This window comes from Coturnix japonica, chromosome 31, assembly GCF_054131305.1.
Source record: "Coturnix japonica strain WE chromosome 31, WE-NBRP24, whole genome shotgun sequence".
NCBI classification, from domain to species: domain Eukaryota; kingdom Metazoa; phylum Chordata; class Aves; order Galliformes; family Phasianidae; genus Coturnix; species Coturnix japonica.
The window spans coordinates 6,360,221-6,382,255 of record NC_140693.1 but is presented as its reverse complement, the minus strand read 5'-3'; the positions used below and the strand labels follow the sequence as shown (position 1 = coordinate 6,382,255).

General features: G+C 41.4%; 1 protein-coding gene across 1 annotated transcript in view; it reads left to right on the top strand.

Moving 5' to 3' along the window:
• Nucleotides 1-425: 425 nt before the first annotated feature.
• LOC146755720 (cytosolic carboxypeptidase 4-like) overlaps nt 426-22,035 on the top strand; it is a 94,585-nt gene continuing 72,975 nt past the window's right edge. The window contains exon 1 of the mRNA XM_085525389.1: nt 426-624. Within this exon, the coding sequence (XP_085381515.1) occupies nt 467-624 (158 nt within the window). The 5' untranslated portion in view covers nt 426-466. The remainder of the gene's footprint in view (nt 625-22,035) is intronic.

The window sequence follows — 22,035 nt, the reverse complement described above, 5'->3', positions numbered from 1 at the left end:
GACAGCAGCCTGAGATTGTGAACATTCACAGAAGGATAATTTTAAGACACATCATTGCTTTGTCCTTTTCTTTTATTCTCTATGCTTGGCAGGTGTCTACCTCTGTCTTCTTCCCTTGGCCCATCTGTGGATTTTGCTCAACACAGATGGGATTTTCAAACAATCTGCTGTCAAATTTGGTCTCTTCTGAGCATGTGTATACAGAGAGCTTTTGGAGACGTGTAACTAGGCCAAATGAGGGTGCTTTTTCATGGGAATGGCAAATAACGTATCTGATAGCAAGACAATTTTCTCTGCCAAATTGCTAGTCTGCTTTGCAACAGGGGTTCATTAGGCTCTGTCCATGAACTGTTTAGTAAGATTCTCTCTTAAAAAAAAAAGTTGGCATCGTATCTCTGCAGCTTCTGTGCATAACATCTCCATGCCTTTGCTTTGTTTTACAGACAGTCGTCCTTATGTCTTTCTGATGGCCCGTGTTCATCCTGGTGAAAGCAACGCCAGCTGGGTGATGAAGGGGACCCTGGAGTTCCTTGTGAGCAGTGATCCCATTGCTGATCTCCTGAGGAAATGTTTCATTTTCAAGATTGTCCCCATGCTCAACCCTGATGGAGTCATCAATGGCAAGTGCGTTGTAGTAACATACTTATTGTGAATTTTCACTGGGTTTACCTGCAGGCTTTACTGCTGTATACTTAGCAGGCCTAGTCTTCAGTGTTTTGGGCCAGAATTCCTGTTGCCTTTTGCCTTGTGTTTTATTCATCCTGTGATCAGTCCTGTAAGGAGAATGTAAGTCCTGGATACAGCCCAGTGTGCTGTCTCGTGCGCATCAGATATTCATGGTTCTGTACTGTGTGGGGCCGTAAGGTGTCCCAACTGACTGGGTGAAGTATTAGCGATAGCAGACAAACTGAATCTTACTTGCTGAATGGAAAGTTATCTATTCTGCCAAATCAGCAGGGCAAACTTTATCTGCAAGCTGATATATCTGGGAATAACTGGCTTTAATTAATGCTTTATATAACCTGAATGGGGGAAAGATGTAAGGATCTTTTAAATGCTCGTATCTTTATGGAAATGTTTCCGTATAATGAAACTCCCTCCTTCTCCTATCTCCTTTACTCTGTTTCCTCCCACATGCTTCTGAAGAGATTCCAAGTCTTTCTGAGCTTATGAATATACCAGTTTCTTTTTGCATTCTTCAGAGCTGCCTTTACATTGCTCCTACCCACATCATCACTACAACCATTCATCTGGTTTCAGGTCAGGTTGTGCTGATCCGGTGCTGAAGAAACAGGGTAAAGACCTTAAGCAAATCTTGAGCTTATTTGGTCCTAATCTAATTCCTTTCTGTTGTGGTCTGGGCTTCAGCAGAGGGCAGCTTGGAGTGTTCTTAGCCTCTGGTCTGCGACTATGAGCATAGTTTTTTGTGTTCCTGTTCTCCCCAGGACATGAGTGTGTTGTAGTTTAGGCTGTTCAGGGGAGCTGGATGCTGCCCCCGAGTATTGGAAGCTTCTGCTGGCACCAAATGTTTCCTTGATTCTTCCAGACAGCAGAAGCAAAAATGAAAGATTGTGGCTTTCTGTTTTTCCTTTCACTCTGCTTAATTAAAGTTTCCAGCAGATGGAGGGCTGGAGGGAATGTCTGACCTTTTTTCTCCAGCTGTCAGGAGTGAGCATAGCAGAGGAAGGGTCCTCAGGAGGGACAGTGTGGCTTTTGGTGACACCTGGAATGAAGGGTACTGTCTGAGCTCATATCACACAGGAACGTGTGGAGCTTCCACTGTAGTTCAACCTGGTGATGAGTAGGAAAGTTTGGTGTGGGATAGGAGCAGAGGTCCAAGGACTTGGCTATGGCTCTGTAGCTAAGCATGAAGCCTGGGGAAGGGAGAGAACCATTCCATCATGCTCCAATTTAAATGCTGTGCTGTGGGGCCTCCCATGGCTCTGTTGCTCTTGCTTCTTCCCATGTGCTTTTTCAGTGGACTGAGGTGTTCCTGCACAGAAAGAAAAGCTTCTTTTCTTGGCCTAGAGTTTATTGGCAGCTTTTTGGAGATGACTTTTAGTCCCTTGCTGCATGTGGAAGCACATGCAGGTTTCTTTGTCCATTAATGTTCTACTTCATCTAGGTTTAAGTGCTGTATTAAACTCTGTTGTCATTCAAATCACTGCCACAAAGGGAAGCTCTTTTTCCAGGAAAAGGGTCTGTAGGCCATTATTGACTGAGTAGCTGTAAACAGGTCCATACTACTTACTTTTAGGTCTCTGTAGCACATTTCAGGAAGCCACTTATTTGCCTTGAGATTTACAATCACGACTGAATGTGTCAAATCCACTGTTTATTTTGAATCATCACTCATTTCGAATCTTCTTGCTTTGAAAGTGCATCTTCTGTACTACCCATCCATCCTTCTGTTATCTGGTATTAATCCTGCTCTAGTCTCGTTACCTCGGTATCTTTATATTTAAAAAAGGGTTGAATTCTTTTCTGTTGGCAGTTCTTTTGAAGCTCCTCACTCTCTCCCTCCTCCCCAGTCCTGTGTGCTGGGGTGTGCATAATGCTTCCCTGCCCGTCACAAAGATGAATGCCATCGCACGGTTACAAAGGATTTCTTCCAGCAGCCCAGCTGTGCCCCTTCCCCAGCTGACTCCCTGCTGCAGGCACAGCTCAGTGGAAGAGTGCTCATCCCAGCAGGATACCGTGCAATCACACTTCAAGAGCCTTGTGCAGCAACAAGACGATCAGGGCCTTGGTATTTGCTTTGGTTAATGTGATCTGAAAGTTGCATGCAGAGAATGTTCCTCTGTCACAGATATGATGGCAGTAATGTGATTATGCTCTGACTGTGTGTGGCTGAGCTAGGAAACAGCCTTCCCTTTCACTCCCTTTCACATCAGTCAGTACTATGAGGATTTATTCCTGTCTGTCAGTGATGGAGAGAGTTGAGTCCTGTTGCTGATGCTAAATGAAGGTAGTGGTGATGCAAGCATGTCTGTATGAGTAAGGCTGTCATCACATAAAAATAAAAATCACTACCCAATATCACATATAATTTGAGTTTGTTCAATCCAGAGAGTACTGATGAGCAGTTGTGTTCTGTGCGACTGTTCTCATGGAATCATTAAGGTTGGAAAAGAAGTCTGTCATCTGGTCCAACCGTCCGCCTACAACCAGTATTGCCCAGTAAACCGTGTCCTGAAGTACCACATCTCCATGTTTCTTTAAGGTCTCCAATGGATGGTGACTCCACCTCCCTGGGCAGCCTTTGCTCTGTCCTGAATAGCAGTCAGATGTAGGGTTTGTCAAATAAATTTCAGCTGATCTGGTAGTGGCTATATATTTTAATGTTAGACACTACTTTTTATTAAGTGCATCCTGTGTGTTGTCACACAGTAGTGTTTGACCACTGCTGGAAATGGGATGCTGCCTCTGATAGATGTATGGTCTGACCTGATATAGTTATTTGTGTGTTTTTTTTTCTTCTTTACAAGTAAAAGTAGTCTTAATCTCCAAGAACGGTGCTATAAGATGGTCCAAAGTGACAGGCATTAAATTACTAAAGGGAAAGTGTCCTTGTAGGCTGATTATCTTGCGAAGGCTGTTCTGTGAAAACCCAAGGTATTGGTTGGTGTTCAGCTGACTGTTTTCTCTCATCCCTTTATCGTCTTTTTAAATTAAATCACGGATTAACAGGAAAGCTAGAGAAGGAATTCCATTCTACACAGCGGTGGAGAATCCATGAAGGAGCACAGCACTTTGATTAGGAAACTGCTGAGTTATACTGGGTGAGTGAGAGACCCGTGCTTTGTTCCTGGCTCTGCTGTTGATGAAGTATGTGACCTTGAGCATTTCCCCCTCCTTTTTTTTTCTTTCCCCTGAGTTTTCTTCCTGGGAGGATGAAATAATGACACACCACAACCTTCACACAGCTTGAAATGAGTGAAATATGTGTACCAGGAGCATTTTCTCTTCAATCTAGTTCTTCTGATTCATCCACTAAAACCAGGGTCAGGAAAGGAACTTGTAAAAGCTTATGACAGCACAAACAGTTCTGTTACAAAGAAATACCCAGCACTGTTGGCTGTTCACACTGTTCCACATAAGCTCATTACCACACAGTGGAGCAACAAGTTGCCTGTGCACCAACACTTCTCCATGCAGTTGTGTACCATCTTGTGACCTGCTTTTAGGCTGTCTTCTCTGTGCACATGCTACATACCCTTCTGTCAACAGCTTGTGTATGCAGCCATTCCTCAGTGTCTGCTCACACCTGCATATCTTCTGCACCCACGTACCTGGTGCTCCCATGTGTATGTTAGCAGTCACAACGTGGTAGTCAGCATTTTGTGGGGATTTTTTTGGCTGGACTTCTTCAGAGTCTGCAGTTTCATATAAATATTGCTATTTATTACCCCTGAATTTAGGGTTATTAATTATATCAGTATAACCTAATTTATATCACCATAAACAGCAATAATAAATAGTGCCAAATGCTAACGCGCAGTGCTTGCCAACCGTGCCCGTGTTTAATGAGTGCTTCCCCCCCACTTCCCAGAAGTATTAAATTAAAAATGATTCGGCCTTGCGATATGATTGATCAAACAAGAGGTGGAACTCCTAGATAAGTGCTTTTGTTTTAAAGAATATTTCATCTTCAGACTGCCCATGCACTGTCTATTATGAGCATCCACAGGTCTTGAACTGCCCAATCTCTCTCTTCCAAGTTCATGTCTCTCTCCTCCATTGCCACCTTCTTCCTTTTTCTTTACTCCCTTTCATGTTTCCTCTTTCTTCCCTTCTGTCTGCCCTTTTCTCGCTTTCCTTTCCCTACTGTTGAATCAAAGAAGCTTTTCAATGAGAGGAACTTGATGTGTTTTTGTAAATGAATTGAACCAATCAGTGGAGATGGGAGCCGGTGAGTTTATTTTGGTAAAGGAAGATTAATTTTTTTGGAAGCAGTGTGACTTCTTCGAAGGCATGGGGTAACCATAGTAGCTGTTAGGAAGAGGAAATCCTGATTTGCATTTTGGATTATAGCCATGGACTATTCTTTATCTGGTTTAAAAACACCCTGTTCCCTTCTGCACCTGCCTTCCCACAACACAGGCTGAGTAAGCTTTGCTGCTGCTTATAGGTAAGGCAGGTGAGCTGGGCTTTTTGTTTGTTTCTCTTTATTGATATTCACTCTCACTTTAGTCAGGCTGTTTGTTCCATCCTGTTTTACTTACAGGGCTTTGTTTATTGCGCCCTGGAATCCAGCAGAGAAAAGCTTTAACTCTGACAATTACAGAAATGGAGAGATAGAAACGTCCTCTGAAAGCCCTTTCAGAACACATTTCTATTGCATGCTCTCAGAAGGGAAACTATTAACTATTAATGTTTCCCACTTACTTTTTGAAACAAGGGCCTTTTTTTTTTTCTTTTCTTTTTTTTTTGAAGGATACTTGTAGGAAGAACAGAAGCAAGCTAGTTCTTCTACCCAAAAGCATTATCTGTGTATATAACTTCTATTTCCTCCTATATTATTGTGCACTCTCCTGCACTGAGACATTTTGTTCTCCACGTAGTCAGAGGCAGAGCTGGACATAGACAGCAAACAAGCTAAGGGCCGCACTTGAGGACTCACTTGATGACCCAGAACTGCATCCTTGAGGATTAAATCTTGAAGTAGAGGCACACAAAGCCATGTGGCTGTAGACATCCCTCCTACTCTCCCTTCCCTTCTCTTGTTTGCTTCTCTCTGATCAGAGGGTTAAAGAGGAGTTGAATTCTCAGAATCTAGTCTTGCATATCTAAATGGATGCCATGCACTTTGCAAGCACAATTTAAGGGGTCTCTCCAGACTAGCTGATGTGTGATGCGTGCATTTCTTTAAGGATAGTGCCAACGGTAGTTGGGTAGATGCGTGTGGAAGAACATTTTTGCATAAGATTCAGTCCTTACTCATTTAGAATGGCTGTGCTCTGAGCTCTGTGTTATAAGGTGGTCTATTTGCAAGCGCTGACTCGGGACCTCAGAGCAGATGAAAATGCCATGTCTGAGGAATGCTTGTACTGCATCTGGAATGTGGCTCAGGGAAGTGCTATGAACTGTGGGTGAACTTTCTTTGAGTGCAGTAGATGGTTCTTATCTAAGTGCTGCTCTCTTGCCTCTGGTGTTGCCTCAGCTGTCCCCATAAAGAGGACAGTGATCTTGCACTGGTGGTGAGGCATAACTGGTGAAAATGTGCTTCTTGTTGGCCATCACGGTCTTCTCAGCAGGCCGTCCTGAGAATTTTGGGTGCTTGTTCTTTAGTTCTAGTGAAGAGGGTCTAAGACCACTTATACTTCTTCAAGGCAAGCAGCCTTATTGTTCCTGATAGTCTCAGCAGATTCCCTATAGCAGAAGCCCATGATTTGGAAGGATAGATCTATAGGATGTGAGGTAATGGCCTCAATTTGCACCAGGGTAGGTTCAGGTTGGATATTAGGCAAAATTTCTTTTTAGAAGGAATGGTGGTGTGTTGGAACAGCTGCCCAGGGAGGTGGTGGAGTCACTGTCCCTTGAGGTGTGCAGGAACCGTGGAGATGTGGCGCTGAGGGATGTCACTGGGCATGGTGGGGATGGGCTGATAGCTTGGCTAAATGGTCTTTCCAACCTTAATGAGTCTATGATGCTATGAAATCTGGCTAGTACATGAACAACATAAGATAAAATATGGGTATGTGATTCTTTAAGTCTTTGCAGCTTCTCCCTTGGTGGACCCAGAACCAGAGTCTGATCCTCCACCAAACTCTTCTCAGTACATCAGTATGCTGTGGGAGATGACCCTATTTCAGACAAAGCCTTTGCCCTGTGCTAACATGGCAGTCCATCCTTGGCTCTCCTATGGTAAACCTCTGTTGGCACGCAGCTACACCCCAGGACTCCTGACAGCACTTCTAATGCAGTATTGTTTATTCCTTCCTTTATCAGCTGGAGCTGTTGGGCTCCCCTGAGTTATTAGATCTATTCGCTCATTGTCAGTGTTTCCTCCTTTGTAAATATGTCCCCATATGTCTCTGCTCCTGAGGAATATGCTTTCTTTTCTATTTACTGCTTTTCCCAGGCACCCACCTCCTCATTGCTCTATCCACCCAGTGGCCCAATAACAGCCACAGAGATAAATAAGCAACATAACTCTTCCTAGCTATTGTTGTTATTGTTGTTGTTGCCGCCCTGCATAGTAATACATATAATAACAAGGAAACAAATCTTATTACTAAAGTAATTACAATAAATAAAAAGCTGAGAAGGGAGATGAAGGAAGGGTCTGTCAGGGGAGTGATTGCAGTAGGGGTTTTTAAAATTTAATTTACTCGAGATGTTCTTTGCTGCTTTATTGATACCCTGCTGAGGGGGCTGCGACTAATTAGCAACCAGCTGTTGTTCTAACACACCCTCACCTAATTTATTGTTTCGTCAAGTCTCTAAAATAGGAGTCTGTCTGCTACCGTTGTCTGTGGGACTCGGCACCAGTCTCATGTCAGCAGTTGGTTTTATTGCTTGGTGCTTCTGTTTTCTGAAAGCTGAGTAGCTGAGACTTTGGGTGCTTTGCTGCCTTTCCTTTTATTTTCCAGCACTTTCCATGCGCTTTCAGGAGGTCGGGCAGGAGAATACGCTCAGTCTCTTGAATTATAAGAGCTTGTCCCAGAGTCCAGAGGCCTGTTATTATAACAGGCCAACACAATGCTAGATTCTGGTAAATTGCCCAGAGGGCTGTGCCACTGTTTGTATGCCTTGGTAGAGACCAAAAAAGACCTCACAGAGGAGGTCTGGCATAGATAGGGCCAAGGGTTTCTTAATATGTAATGTCTATGATCTTGTTCTCTTGCTTGTCAATATCCTATGGAAGTGCTGTACTATTGTTTGCCTTTGGAGAAAACAGTATCATGTCTAAACATCCACAAAAACGAATTAGTTAATGGTCATTTTAAGAACAGGGGGGACCAAATGCATTGTCTCTTGTTTCTTTGGTCTTCCAGTCCCAAAAGCACGCACAGTGTTTGCTCTAAAACAGTAAAGGTTCCCCCCATGAGGTGCCTGCAGCTCCCTCGATGCTTTCATACCCAATCTGTTCAGATTAGTCAAGGTCACTTGGGAATTTCACTGCACTTGAAGATTACTTGATATGAGCTCAGTGATATTAATGTCTTGGACTACTAAACAATTCAGCTTTAAGCCTCAGAAATTATTCCATTTTATATGGCTACTACCTTGTATTTTCAAGGTAGCATGAATATTAGATATGAACACGATGTTCCGTGGGCTCAGAAAGGAATTATTTTTGTTCAGCATTCATGTCTAGTCTCCTGACTGACAACGGGAGTTCATAATCAGATGTCTGCGCTCCTTTGACAGTTCTAAGAGCCAGGAGGCTGATGTACAAAGCTAGCTTTTAGTAAAGTTAATGAGTTGATTGAATTATATTCTTATTTGCATTAGTTTGAGTGTGTATGATTATCTTTTGTTTGTTATTATGCTCATTTAAGTCCATTTGGTAATATATTATTCCCATAGCAATTGTGCCTGTGCTAGGCTCTGTGCAGACAGGCAAGGACCAGCTTGTCTCTTGTTAGGAGCTGATCCAATACTGGCACAGCGTGCTTTAGAATTGGCAAGAACAAAGAGGATACTGGGGTGCTGGCTAATGGATCTGTTGTGAAGGCTAATCCATTTTCTCATGATGTACTTTATGGAGGTGGAAGCTTTTGTAGTTACTGCTTTCCTTCACTGTTTCTTCTTAGGATGGGGGGGAGAATCTCACTGCCGTGACTTCTTCAGCCACCCAGGGAAGATTTGTGAGGTTCAGTATCATCAGTGAAGGGACTGGAGAGCGCTGTAAGATGAGGGATTTCTTTATGCTTTCTTGAAATTGTCAGGATGCACCTGCAAACCCTGAACCCAGTTCACCCCATAGTTAAACACTACAATGAGATGTCACACAGATACTAACGAACTTGGATTTTGCATCTGATTCCTGGTTGTGGTAGGCATGGAGTACCGACATAAATGCTGAATGTACTGGGTAGAAGCTCATGTCATGAGTGCAAGGGCTAGTTTTGATCACTTATCTCAAGACCAACTCATCTTACCCAAGTTAATGCCTTTTGGAAGCTACAGATTCAGACTTGGAGTTGTTATTCATGGGATGGGAAAAAAGTCCACAAAATGAAATTGTAAAAACTTCACTTTTATAGATGCAATGAAGAATGTCCAATACTTTACTGCAATATCCACACTACCTGGAAAGCTGAAATTGCCTGGGAATGAAGATTATTGTCTCTCATAATATACCTTCATATATTACTGTGTAATAAATCGAGCAGTATTTCTTTCACCCTGCAAACTGGACATCCCTGGAGTTCCAAGTGACATTTCAAATTTTATACGACCATTCAGTCCCTTTTAAGTATTAAAACACATCATTTTTTGTGATATATGCACAGAAGTTCTTTCTAAAAGCATATGAATAAAAAAACTTGGAGCTTAGTTATGCAAAGGTAGAGCTGCCTTACTGCGTGTTGGCTTTTAAATGTCTCTGTTTAGTTAGCTCGGTATTTTAGCTACTACTGTTCTTTAACATCTCTGTTTCTGTGTTTCTTTTCCGCTCTTCCCTGCCCTCTGTTTCATTTGAATAACAGATTCAATTGAATAACAGCTGGCAAAGTACAGTGGTAGGAGAGCAGATATGTGACTGCCTTGGGTTGGAGAAATGGGCTGGCAATTGGAAAATGGTGTTTTAAAAAATGGGACAAAGAGGCATAACAACAAAAATAAGCTTCATCTGGAAGCCTGTATTTTCAAAATTGCTTGTTCAAAAATGCACCCACAGAGGACCAGCTGAGGTTGAATAGTTCACCTGTGTACATGGTTCATATGATTGCACATGCAATTAGGGTAATTACACGGGCAAATTTTACCCCAGTAGTTTGAGCAAATTGTCACCTTAATTTCTGAAACCAGCTGCATGTCCCAGGGAAGCAGCAAGAGAATGAAAAACAGAAAATTAAGTTGATGCTGGAATGACAAAGAGTGGGAAATCAAAACCTCTCCTGTGACCTGAAAGACAGCACTGCTGGGAGTCAGGGAAAAAAAAGTCAGCCACACTTCTAATGCTGTAAAGCGTTGGAGTCTTAAAGGGATAGAAAAATGAAGAGCTTTTTGAAGTCATCTGGCCCAGAATTTGAGCTGGAGGAAACAATATGAAACAAAAAGAAGAGGGTGAGATGGGCAGCAAAGGGGGCTTCAGTAATGATGACCTTGTGTCTGTATGCACTGTAGAACTACGAAGTTGGTATTTGAACACACCCCAGCTCGGTGATGTTGTGATCCTGTTAGGAACCTTCAGATTAGCACGGTGATACTTCATTGCATGGGAATAGTGATTATTTTGGCATTAAGTTGCTGTAGAGATCTTGCTGTGTTCAGAGCTCAGCCACTCTTCCTTGTACTGTTAGAACTGGCTTGTAAATTCCACAGGTGGATGTGTCCCTGTACGAGGTGCTTAAATATTCCATTACATTCGATAGAGCCTCTTCTGCGTTGTTTGCTTGAGGAAGTAGAGCACAGTGAGGAAGTGGTAGTGGACAATACAGTCTAGATCCTAAACCACCTTTTGGGTCGCTTTGATTTGTCTCCAAAAATGATAAGTACTTAAGGTATAGTTATTATAGTTGAAGAAGTCCTATTACTCCTACTCCTGTAAAGTTATTATGCAGTGACAACGTTCTGGGTGAGTACAGGGGTTCTTTCTATGTATATCACATGGCATCTCAGATGGTAATGTTTCTTTATCTCCCATATCTCTAATTTTTCTCCCCTACATGTTCAGAAGCTCAGCTTTTGATTAAAAAAAATCTATCCTCCATTTAAGGGGCACCTGGTCCCACTGAGCACCATCTAAAGCAAAACTTGCTTCCCAGGTCTATCTCTGGTCTGTGACGTTTCTACCAGTAGATAACAATGATAACAGTAATGTAAACTTTGAGGAACATTTTGCATATTCATTGTCTGGTAGTTTAAAGGCTTTTGTATTTTTTTTTAATGTAATTTAAAATATACATTAAAATTTTAAATTATATTAAAAAAAAAAAAAAAGATTTAAAAAAAAGTGTCTATTTTTCTGTCATCCCCCAAATGGTTATGACACATAAGAGGATGTAAAGTGCAGAGCAGCTGAACAATCATAAACTATTTTAATACCACTTAAAAATGAGAAGAAGCAGGAAAAGAGGTTTGGGTATTAATGAAGTTTATTGCACTCGTCTGTCACTTCTACAGAGCATGATTGGGGTTTTAAATCCTTGCTCCAGTGACGTGGAAAAAAACGTGGTGGTCTTTCATCCAAGTCCCTTATAGATGTTATTCTGTCACAGAAATCTCTAGTACCACATTTGAGCTCACGGTGAATTCTATGCTCCAGTGGATGTAATGTTAAGCAAAGCAGTTCTGGATTATATTTGTGGTAGCAGAGCTGTAAAGCAGAGCCTGAAAGTGAAGTCAAGAGTTATAGGAGATTATGGCTGTTACATTTTATTTGAACTTTTTTAGGTGATTCAAGGTAAGCTCCTTGGATTTAGGCTGAGATATCTGGGGAGTCAAGGCTGGAAAGACAGGCCATACTCTGTGGGTTAAACCATTTGCAAGGAATACCCAAACCTCTTTCTAGTTGACCTGTTTAGTGTCTCACTATAAACATATATTAACATTCAGTGTAGAAAGCTCACTGCTGAAGGCAGCAGAGGGGTGACTGTTCCCCACCCCCTCCAAAACATGTCAGGGAAGAAAGCTTGCTTTGGAAGACCTCCATGCCTGGGTGATGCATTGCATGTTTTTGTGTGTGTGCTAGTTTTCAAGTGAAGAGCACCAAAGAACTGCACTAACTGAATTAGCTGTAATTTGTCTCTTTCTGTGATGTGCAGGTGAGGGCACCCTTGAACTGTTCTAGTTCTCTGTCTATCTTTAGACTGATTCGAGCAGCACAGGATCTCATCAAGCATGTAGTCTGTTCAGAGGCAGTGGCTTTGAGCCTCCCAACTCATAATACTAATACAACTGGGAATCTAAATAAAAAGGAGAATGTTAAGAAAAAGTCTCTGTTGCTGTAAGCAGAAATAATCAGAATCAAGTCTATCTTTCCATTATGTGGTTTCTTACAGAAACAAAAGCCCAGCTCGGGGCTGTTACTTATAATGAACTGGTTTGGCCAGTGTTCGTGCCTTTCCCTTTTTTTTGTTACCATGTGTCAATTCTGACTGTGTGTACTGCTATGACAGCAATTTATTTCTTATATCTTTTGTCCCAAAGGGTGTCAAAGAGCCATAACAAAACTGTATGTACTTTAATGTCAGGCATTGCTTAGTGTGCTACCTTTGGGCTGCTACAGAGTAGTTCTTTATAACCTCTGAACCTGTTGCCTATGAATACAGGACGTTGCTGGATTTAAGCCATCGGGCAAAAGTCACAGCAACTGGGTGTGCAGCAGTTATTGTGAGCTACAGAGTGACTGAAAGAAATCCCTTAGATGCAATCAGACAGTGTCCGTATTCTGTTTTTGTTTTCCCCCAGCATTTTATCCATCTTTGAGAAACACCTGGCAGCTCTGAAACCACAATTGTACTTGCATGATCTCAAGTGGAATGGCTGGTCCCTAAACAGCATGTGTCTACCAAGCACTATGTCTCCACAAACTACCTGCAGGGCATGGTTTCTTGCTTAAGCCTGATGTGAGCTTAAATAAGGAGTTTGCTTTGAGGTTTGCCAAGAAGCGTTCTTTGTGTGTAAATGTGTATGCAGCCATAGAGTAATGGAGACCATTTTGACACAGGCTATCAGGATTGAAAGGCTGCAGTTTTGCTTGGAGGTTACGTATACGTTTTTATATGCAATTAGTTAAGTTGGGGTTTAGGCATTTAAATGGCCATTTGTGCTCTCACTTTTGAATATTATGCTCATCCTTTGGGAATGAGCTTGTGCAAATTAGGCATGAAAATAAGCATACGTTTTGTGTGCTGTACTGTCAGCATTTTGCTGTATTTGGTAATAAACTCGTATTGATTTATCAGGTTTTTTTTTCCCTCTCTTGATATTTCTGCTGTAATCTGAAGAATGTGAGCTGGTGGCTACAAAGCAGCAGTACAGCAGTGTTTTCCTTTTCCTAGTGACTGACTCCTTTAATTGTTCCTGTAGCATAAGCTCATATTTCCATCTAACTCTTATTTAGGATACTCTCATGGTGAGTTGGAATTCATCCCTGCTTTGCCTTGTGGTTGAGTAGTGACCAAGACTTGCCCCTAGCTGATTTATCCTTCTTTTATCTTCTTTCCCTTCATACCCACACAAAAAAAGTCTGTCTGTGTACCGAACTGTGAAATACATGGGAATACAGAATTGATATTGTTGGTTCAGAGCTCCATCCTGGAAGCTTCAGAGAAAAAACTGCTTACAGGGGGATGAAGGCCTTTGAAGGGCTTATTAGTGACTTGGCCTATGGGCTTCCTGGGGGCTTGCTAGACTCTGCTGTATCACAACTTTAATGTCTCCACATAAAGTTATCTACTGTGAATACTTAATAAGGGGGATGAAAAGATCAGATCAGTTGATGAAAAGAACAGTTCGAGCTGATGCTAAGTTGCTGCCCCAAAACCTTGAGGATACTGAAATTTGCAATGAAATTTGGAACCTTTGAGTCAGCTGACTTATGATCCATTGTAGCATAATAATATACACTGTTGTTTAATATACCTTCCATGATTCTACTGTTAGAGTAGGCATCAAGACATGAGAGCAGCATTGTGAGTGCCACAAAGGGTAAGAATTTTGTCAGTTAATGTTCATTGAGGAAGAAATTAATCTTTGGTTCTTTCACATTAATAATCCTATTAAGGGTTGGCTTAATGAAGTTTTACTGACTAATTTTCGAGCTGTAATTTGCCTGTGATTCTTTTGAAAATTTTTTAATGAAATGGAAATTTACATAGACTGCACAACAATAACCTAATGAAGTGGCAAATCATATTTTAAAATCACTTGTGATTCCAAATGGCATCTTAATTCTTGGAATTGAAGACCATTCACACTGAGAGGTTCTGAATCATTGAAAGTAAGATGGAGCTTTTTCTAACCCAGGAAATGCTAACGAGTACAAAATGAGTCTGTGAAATGGTTCATGCAAGCTTGGACCAGTTCTGTGTGTTGCTGAAAGAAAATGAAATAGAGAAGATCTGAAAGGAAGCCCTCATCTTCTTGAATGAATGCTATGGAGAGTCTGTGCTTGGGTAGCACAAACATGATACTGTCAGTGAATGCAGCCAGTACCGAGATGGGGCTGCATTCCTACAGACTAATGGCAAAAGAGCCTGGATGGATCATGGTCTGATTGTCATCTCTTAACACTTGAGAGGGAGCGCAAAGAGTGATGAATGTATGTGAGTGTTACAGAGAGCAGAGCTGAGGCCCCAGCAGTGGCTCCAGTCTCCTCTTATGTTTTCACAAATCACCTGGGAACTGACTCAGTGAAATTTTTCATTATAGAGTGATTTCTGATTACTGTAGGTAGCCCAAAACAGGGCCTACTGGGTAATCTCTAGAGGCTTTCCTGGGTGTTTTAACTCCATTCCTTGCCCTTGAAGAGCTGAGATATGCCTCCATTAAGCAGCCGAGTTCAGGAGCTTATCTGCATTGCTTTAAGCTTTCTAGTTTCGCATCAGCCCATTAGAGAACCTCTTTCCTGGGTTGGAAAGGAGAAGGAATTCTTTAGATCTGCCAGTATTTTTCTAATACCTGATGCTCATAGGCTGCTCTTTTTACACTTTAAAATGTCACATTGGATTCCTGATGGAACTGGAGATTTTTATCTTCCTCTTTTCTGCCAGACCTGACATTTTTCTGGTTTTCTTCTACACTGAAGGCTTAATTTCTCACATGTGTGAGACAGAGTGAAAATTAAACAAACAAGCTGGCAGATAGATAGAATGGTTCTTCATGTCTGGAAAGCTGCAATGAGCTGTGACTTAGGAATTACAATGCTTCATATTCAAACTTTTCTTTTTGATGCATTGGGGTGGCACAAGAGCTGACAGTGACATATGGAGAAGGCCCTGTTAGGAGGATTGAGGCTGTTATGTGATAAATGACACAGTATGTCAAAGGACTTCTATTATCCATCATGCTGGCTTCCTCTGAACACGGTCTCATTGAAAAGAGAAGTAGCTGCACGTACAACTGGGGGATGCTGTAATAGGGTCAGTGGTATGCTCCAGAGAAAATAAGAAAGCTGGCAAGTACATGTTTGCGTGGGAATTGATGACTCTGGAGCTTTGAGTTCAGAATTTTCAAGTCAAATTTAATTCAAATATCTGAGGTATCCCCACTGTACATTTGTGTCAAGGATGAGCCCTACCTTCAAAAGAAGCTTTCTCAAAGCTCGCTCACGTATTCAGAAGGCTTCAAAAACCCACCAAGTTTTCAGTGTTGAGAAGCTAAGCTTTCTTAGGAAAAAAAAAGAAAGCTATTTATTATCAAGTTCTGGACTGATGGCATGATTCTGGCTGCTGATAAATCCCCAGAGTTCTCTTATTGCGTTTTTTTAACCTCTGTTGACTGCTTTGACTCTGAAATGCAGTGGAGTAAAAGTTGTGATCTGCGCTTTCCTATATGCAGGAGACATGTAAGTACTGTTGCCCTTATAAATACAAGGGATAAAAAGTACTGCTGACGGAACAAGACTTTGTCTCTCGTGACCTGATACAGAAATATCCTCTGTAAGGCGCCTTCCACCCTTCTTGACCATACAAGTTAAGAATCAGAGCAGGCTTTCACAGCTCTGTGCCTCACACTGGTGGAGAGTCTGTCAACATTTTCCTCTCTCTCATCACCCTTAACCCAACAGTGCCTCCTTGTTTGTATAATCTATGTCAGAATGACGCACGAACTGGGGGCTGTTCAAGAGAAGCGAGGAATGTATGGCACGGCACAGGCACTCATCCTTTTCAACCTCCTTTAGACCATCTCTTTTTGCAGTACCCATAATAGCTGTTTTTTTCCCTGCTTGATTAATGGACCCTCAATAGCTATGTAGTCTATAAACCCAGACAAGACAAGTAGCCTGTCTCTTTTGATCCCTGCACCCTAATAGCCTGATTTTGACTCCGCTTAAGTGGTGTTTATGTGCCCACATGAGCGGTAGTAATTGGTGCAGAATATCAAATGTCACTATTTGACATTTCATTCGTAACAGTAGTATTTAAAGTAAAGGCTTTAACTTGATGATTCATCAGTAGCCAGTGTCAAATGATCTGGGACGGTCGGTATTTTAAAAGTGTCAATCAACAGATGGATCACTCTGGAGATAATTTAATCAGAGCCCATCAGTGAACTGGCCTTAAAAAACAATCCTTCAGGATTATTGTCACAGCCGTATTGTTTAGAAGATGAGAGCGGTGCTTGCTTGGGAGCAGGCTTGGTAGCAGAGTGGCTCCTTCCATAGCTCCTCTAACAAGCCTGTTTCCTGAGAGGATGGAGTTGCAACTTCCTCAGTTGACTCTGCCCTGTAGTTAAATACAGGACTTCAGGCTCTGTTGCTGTTGAGCTGAAAGCTCTGCTTCTTCAGAACAAAATCTGCAAAACACAAACCAGCCTAAATATATAGATAACTTCACCCCCTCCAACTCCTAGCACTGCTGTGCTCTGTTTTATTTGACAGTACAGCTTTTTCTTCACCAACTCTTCATGTGATGAGACGCTTATTTCAGCTGTTGACCCCTATCAGTGACCCCTCACTGGGAGATCAGGTGTAGAGAACCGGGCTATTATCTACCTTCCACTCCTGTGTTTCTAATCAAAGCAGCCGATTTTGCTAATGCATACAGCTGAAGTCACAGTGAGGAAGACCTGGCTGAGTACAGAGAAAAGAAGTGCTTGGAACGGTAGAGCAAGGGGTAAGAAATCCTAAGAGTAAGAAAAATCAAGCTGGGAGAAAAGATGAACAAGCAAAGCAGGGAGAAATGTTAAATTCAGTTTCATATAGAATGTACAGCCATGGCAATCAGTTCGTGGAGTGAGGCAGAGCATCACCCTCCATGCACCTGTCCATCCATGTTCCTTTAGCTTTCATACTCACTGAGGTGTCAGCAGCACGCAAGCGTTGTATTAGATTTTCAGTTTATATATTTAAGATAAAGCAGGTTAAAAAAATGAAATCCAGAGCGGATCTGAGAGGGTTTAGTCCAGGTGAAACACATACTGTGCTCTTCTGACCCAGGCATTGAATTCTTTGACATCTCAGATGCACAGAGTTCTGAGCCCCAATGCATTGGGTTCACAGAAGAGGAGATGGCAGGACTGTCACTTAGCATCTTCTGTTTCAGAACTTACGGTCCGTGCTACTACTGGCAATCACTGTTTACGGTTATTACCTGTAACCAGGTAAACCTTGTTAGAAAGGGCAGTGATGCTTGATAATGTATCAGGCATTGCTGCTGTTCCCTTCCTTGCAGTATTAGCATTGGTTCAATCATTTGAAACTCAGTTCCTTTTCACCATGATGTAGAGCTGTTACTGTTGTCACGTTTGAATGTTTTAACTGCACTTCAGTAATAGGCGAGTGATCCCAGTATCTTATAACCTGGCAGAGCAGGTTGTCAAAGGTTTACAATCAGAAATGATTGGCTGGCAGCCCAGGCTGGAAACTGACACTGCCTTTATCTGCCATGGTCTTTGATTTTCATTTTTTTTTTTCTGGTTTAAAGGTCCTGTAGTCTGTAATTGCTTTTTTTGGGCTGATAAGGTTGTATTGTTAGCCATGAATTTGAGACCAGCTGTTGTCTTCAGTAGTTGGATGTTTCACTGCCTGAGTTATAATTATAGTCCATAAATTGTGTTAGAATACTTGGTAGCAAGGAGCATACTGAAAATGAGATTCTTTTCAATATTTGTGTCACTTTGCAGAAGACAGAGAAAGAAGTATTGTCAAAGGACAAGTGTGTGCTGTTTTTCTTATCTTTCTGGGGCTTTGAGGTGAACGAGAGTTTGTCTGGCATTTTCTCTTGGATTGTACTCGGATAAGCATGTGGCACTACTTGGATTTACAGCATGAACTTTAAGCCAGAACCACCATGCTGCAGAAACTTCACAGCCATAGGAGTGCAGTGTGAATATCTTTTCCACTGAAAGACCCGATTCCTTGTTTGTAACCCTGCAGTGAAGCTGATGGAAGAAGCTCTAAGCAAAGTGCTGGCTCTCTATGTGTAAACAAAACAGCACTGAGAAATCCCCCAAGGTCCAAGCTGTTGGTTTTTCTTATGATTTATACCTTCTCAGTTATGTGAATAGAAACGTAAATATTTACCCTATCTTTGATTGTTTTCTTCACTATCCCAGCATACATTTTCTTTCCTTGAGGTGCCCCCAAAGGGAGTGAAATCCCAATTTCTTTGCAGTTCAGAGTCTCTTTTATTTTTGTCTTTTATTTCTTAGCAGAAGTCTTTCTTTCTGTTTGCACTTCAGCTTCTGCCCTTTGTGTGCTGCTTTCCTGCTCTTCCTTTTTTACTCATTTTTTGTTTTGCTAATCCACTGAGATTATTGAAGCATCACATGTCGTTACTGGTAGGTACTGTCCAGAACTCTTTCCAACCCTTTACTTTGTTCTTTGCCAAATATAGCTCGATATTGGCCTATGGTCACAGTTTTATCTCTATGGAATCCATCCATGCTGTCAACTATAGAATCTCTGTCCTAGTAGTTCTTTAATATTTGGAAAATAATTCATCTTCATTCCTATTCAATGCAATGGACTGTATCGTATTTCTTGAGTAGCTTTGTTCCCCATTGGCCTATTCTGTTACAATATTTTCCCTATTACTTATGTAGGACTGTTTTATATTAAATAATAGAGAGCGTTAAGTGGTTTTGTTATTAGTGTTCAGAAATCGTTAGTGTAGCTTATGCTCTCCTCAGACCCGAGTTTAGAAGATATAATCTGTAGTTTTCATTGCTGTGGCAGTTTCCCTTCATCAGCAAGGAAAAAACAAGTGGTGCTTGTAAATTCTCTGTCTAGTAATTCAGTGATTACGATATTAGTAACATGTTGTGCAAAACAGGTGGTGGTGGGAGGAAGAACTAGAAGAGAAGAGAAACTGTCAGTCTTGAAAACGGCAGTAGATTTCTTTGTTTCTCCTCCTTGAAACTCATTTGGTTAAGTGAAGTGGGATTGGGTTTGATCGCTTGTTTGAAAAATCACGTTAAATAATCCATTTATCTGCGGGATGTGTGGAAAGGCCTCTGGATTCCATGACTTACTGTAAAGAGCTGTGGGGTTTCACTCTTGGCAACTGCATTTGATGCCACTCATCCCAAATAGGTAAAACGTACCTCAGTGGGGTAGGAAAAGATCTTGATATCATTTAAAAGCCACACTGTGGGGTTTATTTAGATAAAATTAACCAGTATATGCCTTTTTTTTTTCCCCTCTTTCTTTCTATTTTTTCTTCCAGTCGTGCGATATGAATAAAACATTTGCCTGTGTGGAGCTGATTGTAACGCAGTGTTCCTATTGCTTCCAGTAGGGATTTGAGAAGGAAGTTGCTTTTCATATACAGTCCTATCTGGTGGTTAAAAAGATAAACGTCTGGTAGGGAAGATGAATTGTTTCCATATATTTTTCGGTTATATTTCTTAATGGGGCACATTTAAGAAAGAGATGATTGTGTTTATGTAGAATGATGTGTGTCCTATCTGTGGTACATCCAGGTGTTTGAAGGTCATTGATGGATCAACCCCCTAAATGTGAGGCTTCTCTTTGAGCAATACTTTTCACAGTCCATAAGCGTTTCTTCACTGTGGCTTTGAAGTGTACTGAAGATGGTTATTGTTGTTGGAAAGAAGGCATCTTTTCTTTAAAAATGTACAATGTAATGGAAGTTGAAAGGAAGGTAGAAAAGCACAGTGAGGAATTGACAGGCAGCTCTATCTATCACATGACAGTTGTACTCTAACAGGACAAAAGTTGACATTTGCTACAGTCATATTCAATAGGCGACACTGAGTGTCAATATGGAGCTCTGGGCAGTCGTTATAATGGCTATGAGTGGTAAGGGAGAATGACATTTTTGATCTGTTTACTGAGATCATCTTATATCCAGAAACTGAAGGAATAAGAATCTCTACGACTTGGCTCTAAGTAATTTATTTTCATTTGCTCCTCTTATTAATAGAAATCACTTCTTTTAACATGCACCATAATGCATTGAATGACAACAGTGATATCTTTGGCAGATTCTGAGCCTACAAATGTACTGGAAATGCGTGTTCTGCTGGAAAATCAGACAAAATAGGAAGATACTGAGTTGGTGAACTTTCTTGTTTGCGTTGTTACAGGAAATGATTAAGGAAAACCAACTGATGGCCTTTTGAGTCGCATTCTGTGAAGCATCTCTAGTGCCATCAGCATGATGGGGAAATTGGTCAATAAAGGGGCAGTGGCTTATGGTTGCATTCTGCTTCCCCTGCATTCTGCTGTAGATCTACCATTGCTCTGCTGTAGTAAGTGAAATTAGTTTGCAGGCTGGTAGCGTTACTGGTAGTGTAACCCAATTGTGGTGTGTAAATTCCCCCATTTCCTTTTTTATCTTCCTTAAGAAACTGTAAACTTTATTTGTCAACCAGTCAGAATCTCTCAGTGAAACATCTGGCTGAAACAACTGCTAGCAGATAAAACAAAAACTTCATCACTGCTAAAAACAAGTAGCAAATGTTGTGTATGTGAGGATAGTGATGATAAGGGACCATTTCCTTTGGGAACAACAGAAATGAGGGATGTACCGATGCTTTCTTGCCATTCCAACTTTTGCTAGGACCTGATGTGTACACAAGTGTGCTCTGTTAGAGGATATTAGAGGATATATATTTGCTGTTCAGGAAACCTTCTCTGATAATCTGGCTTAGCCCAAGCCTGGGGTGAGTTTCCCTGCTCCATTTTTTGTTTGTGCTGATGCTTTTTTGACTCAGGGTAAATGGCAGATGAACTGACCCTTCCACTCTATGGCACTATGGTTTTGGTTGTGCGTGAGTCATCTACTGGTATTCAGTACTTGGTGGGATGTGACCAGAGTCCTTCCTTACAGTGCTAGCTGATTTTTAGCCCAGGTTAAGTATCCATTAAAATGTAGCCCATGATCTCATGCATAAATGCAAGGCACATCTTCTCCAAATGTAGTGTGGATATTTTCTGTGTGGACATTCTGAGTGTAGTTTGAAACATAGATAAGTGATCAGGTTAATGGAGCAGCAAAGGGATATTTGCAGTTGCAAGCAGAGAGCTAGATAATAATAATAAATCAGTAAGAAACTAAAATTCAAACATCTCTCTTCTTTGATTGCCATTAAGGGATTGTGGCCATTCAATCAGTGGATATACTTTGCATTTGATGAAATCCTGGGCTGTGCGTGTAAATAATACTTTGAAAACGTAGTTGACTAAACTACAACTTAAAAGACACATGATTTGACTGTACTGATTTCTATTATTCCTTTGTTCAAATGGCATCTCCCATATTACTGCTGCAGCAAAGCTCTCTCTTCAGAGAGCTTGTCAGTGGTATCATTGCTTCGAGTGCCTCAAGGGTTCTTCTCCTTGCTCTTCCCTTTGCCAACTTTCAGTCACATCTATGACCTCAGCAGGAATGTTATTTGAAGCAATGGCAGTGCTTCAGTTCTTCTAACAACCCTCTGCTAAATCATTTCCCTGAACTCAAAATGGCAATGCATCTGAACCACCGATGGACTTAGTGAAGGGAAAGTATGGGAGAGTTGGGAAGGGCTCAGCCAGATGCCACAGTGAAGCAAAGCTATTGAATATGTGATCATGCAAAAGTATCTTAGCTTCTTCCACCTTTGCCAGCATCTTCAGATGGAATTATCTTAGACGTAAGCTAGATGAAGGAGGTGCATGCACCCTAAAGGGTATATTCAGAAGTATTTCTCATCAAGTATGACATAATATTGAGGAAGAAGACATAAGTC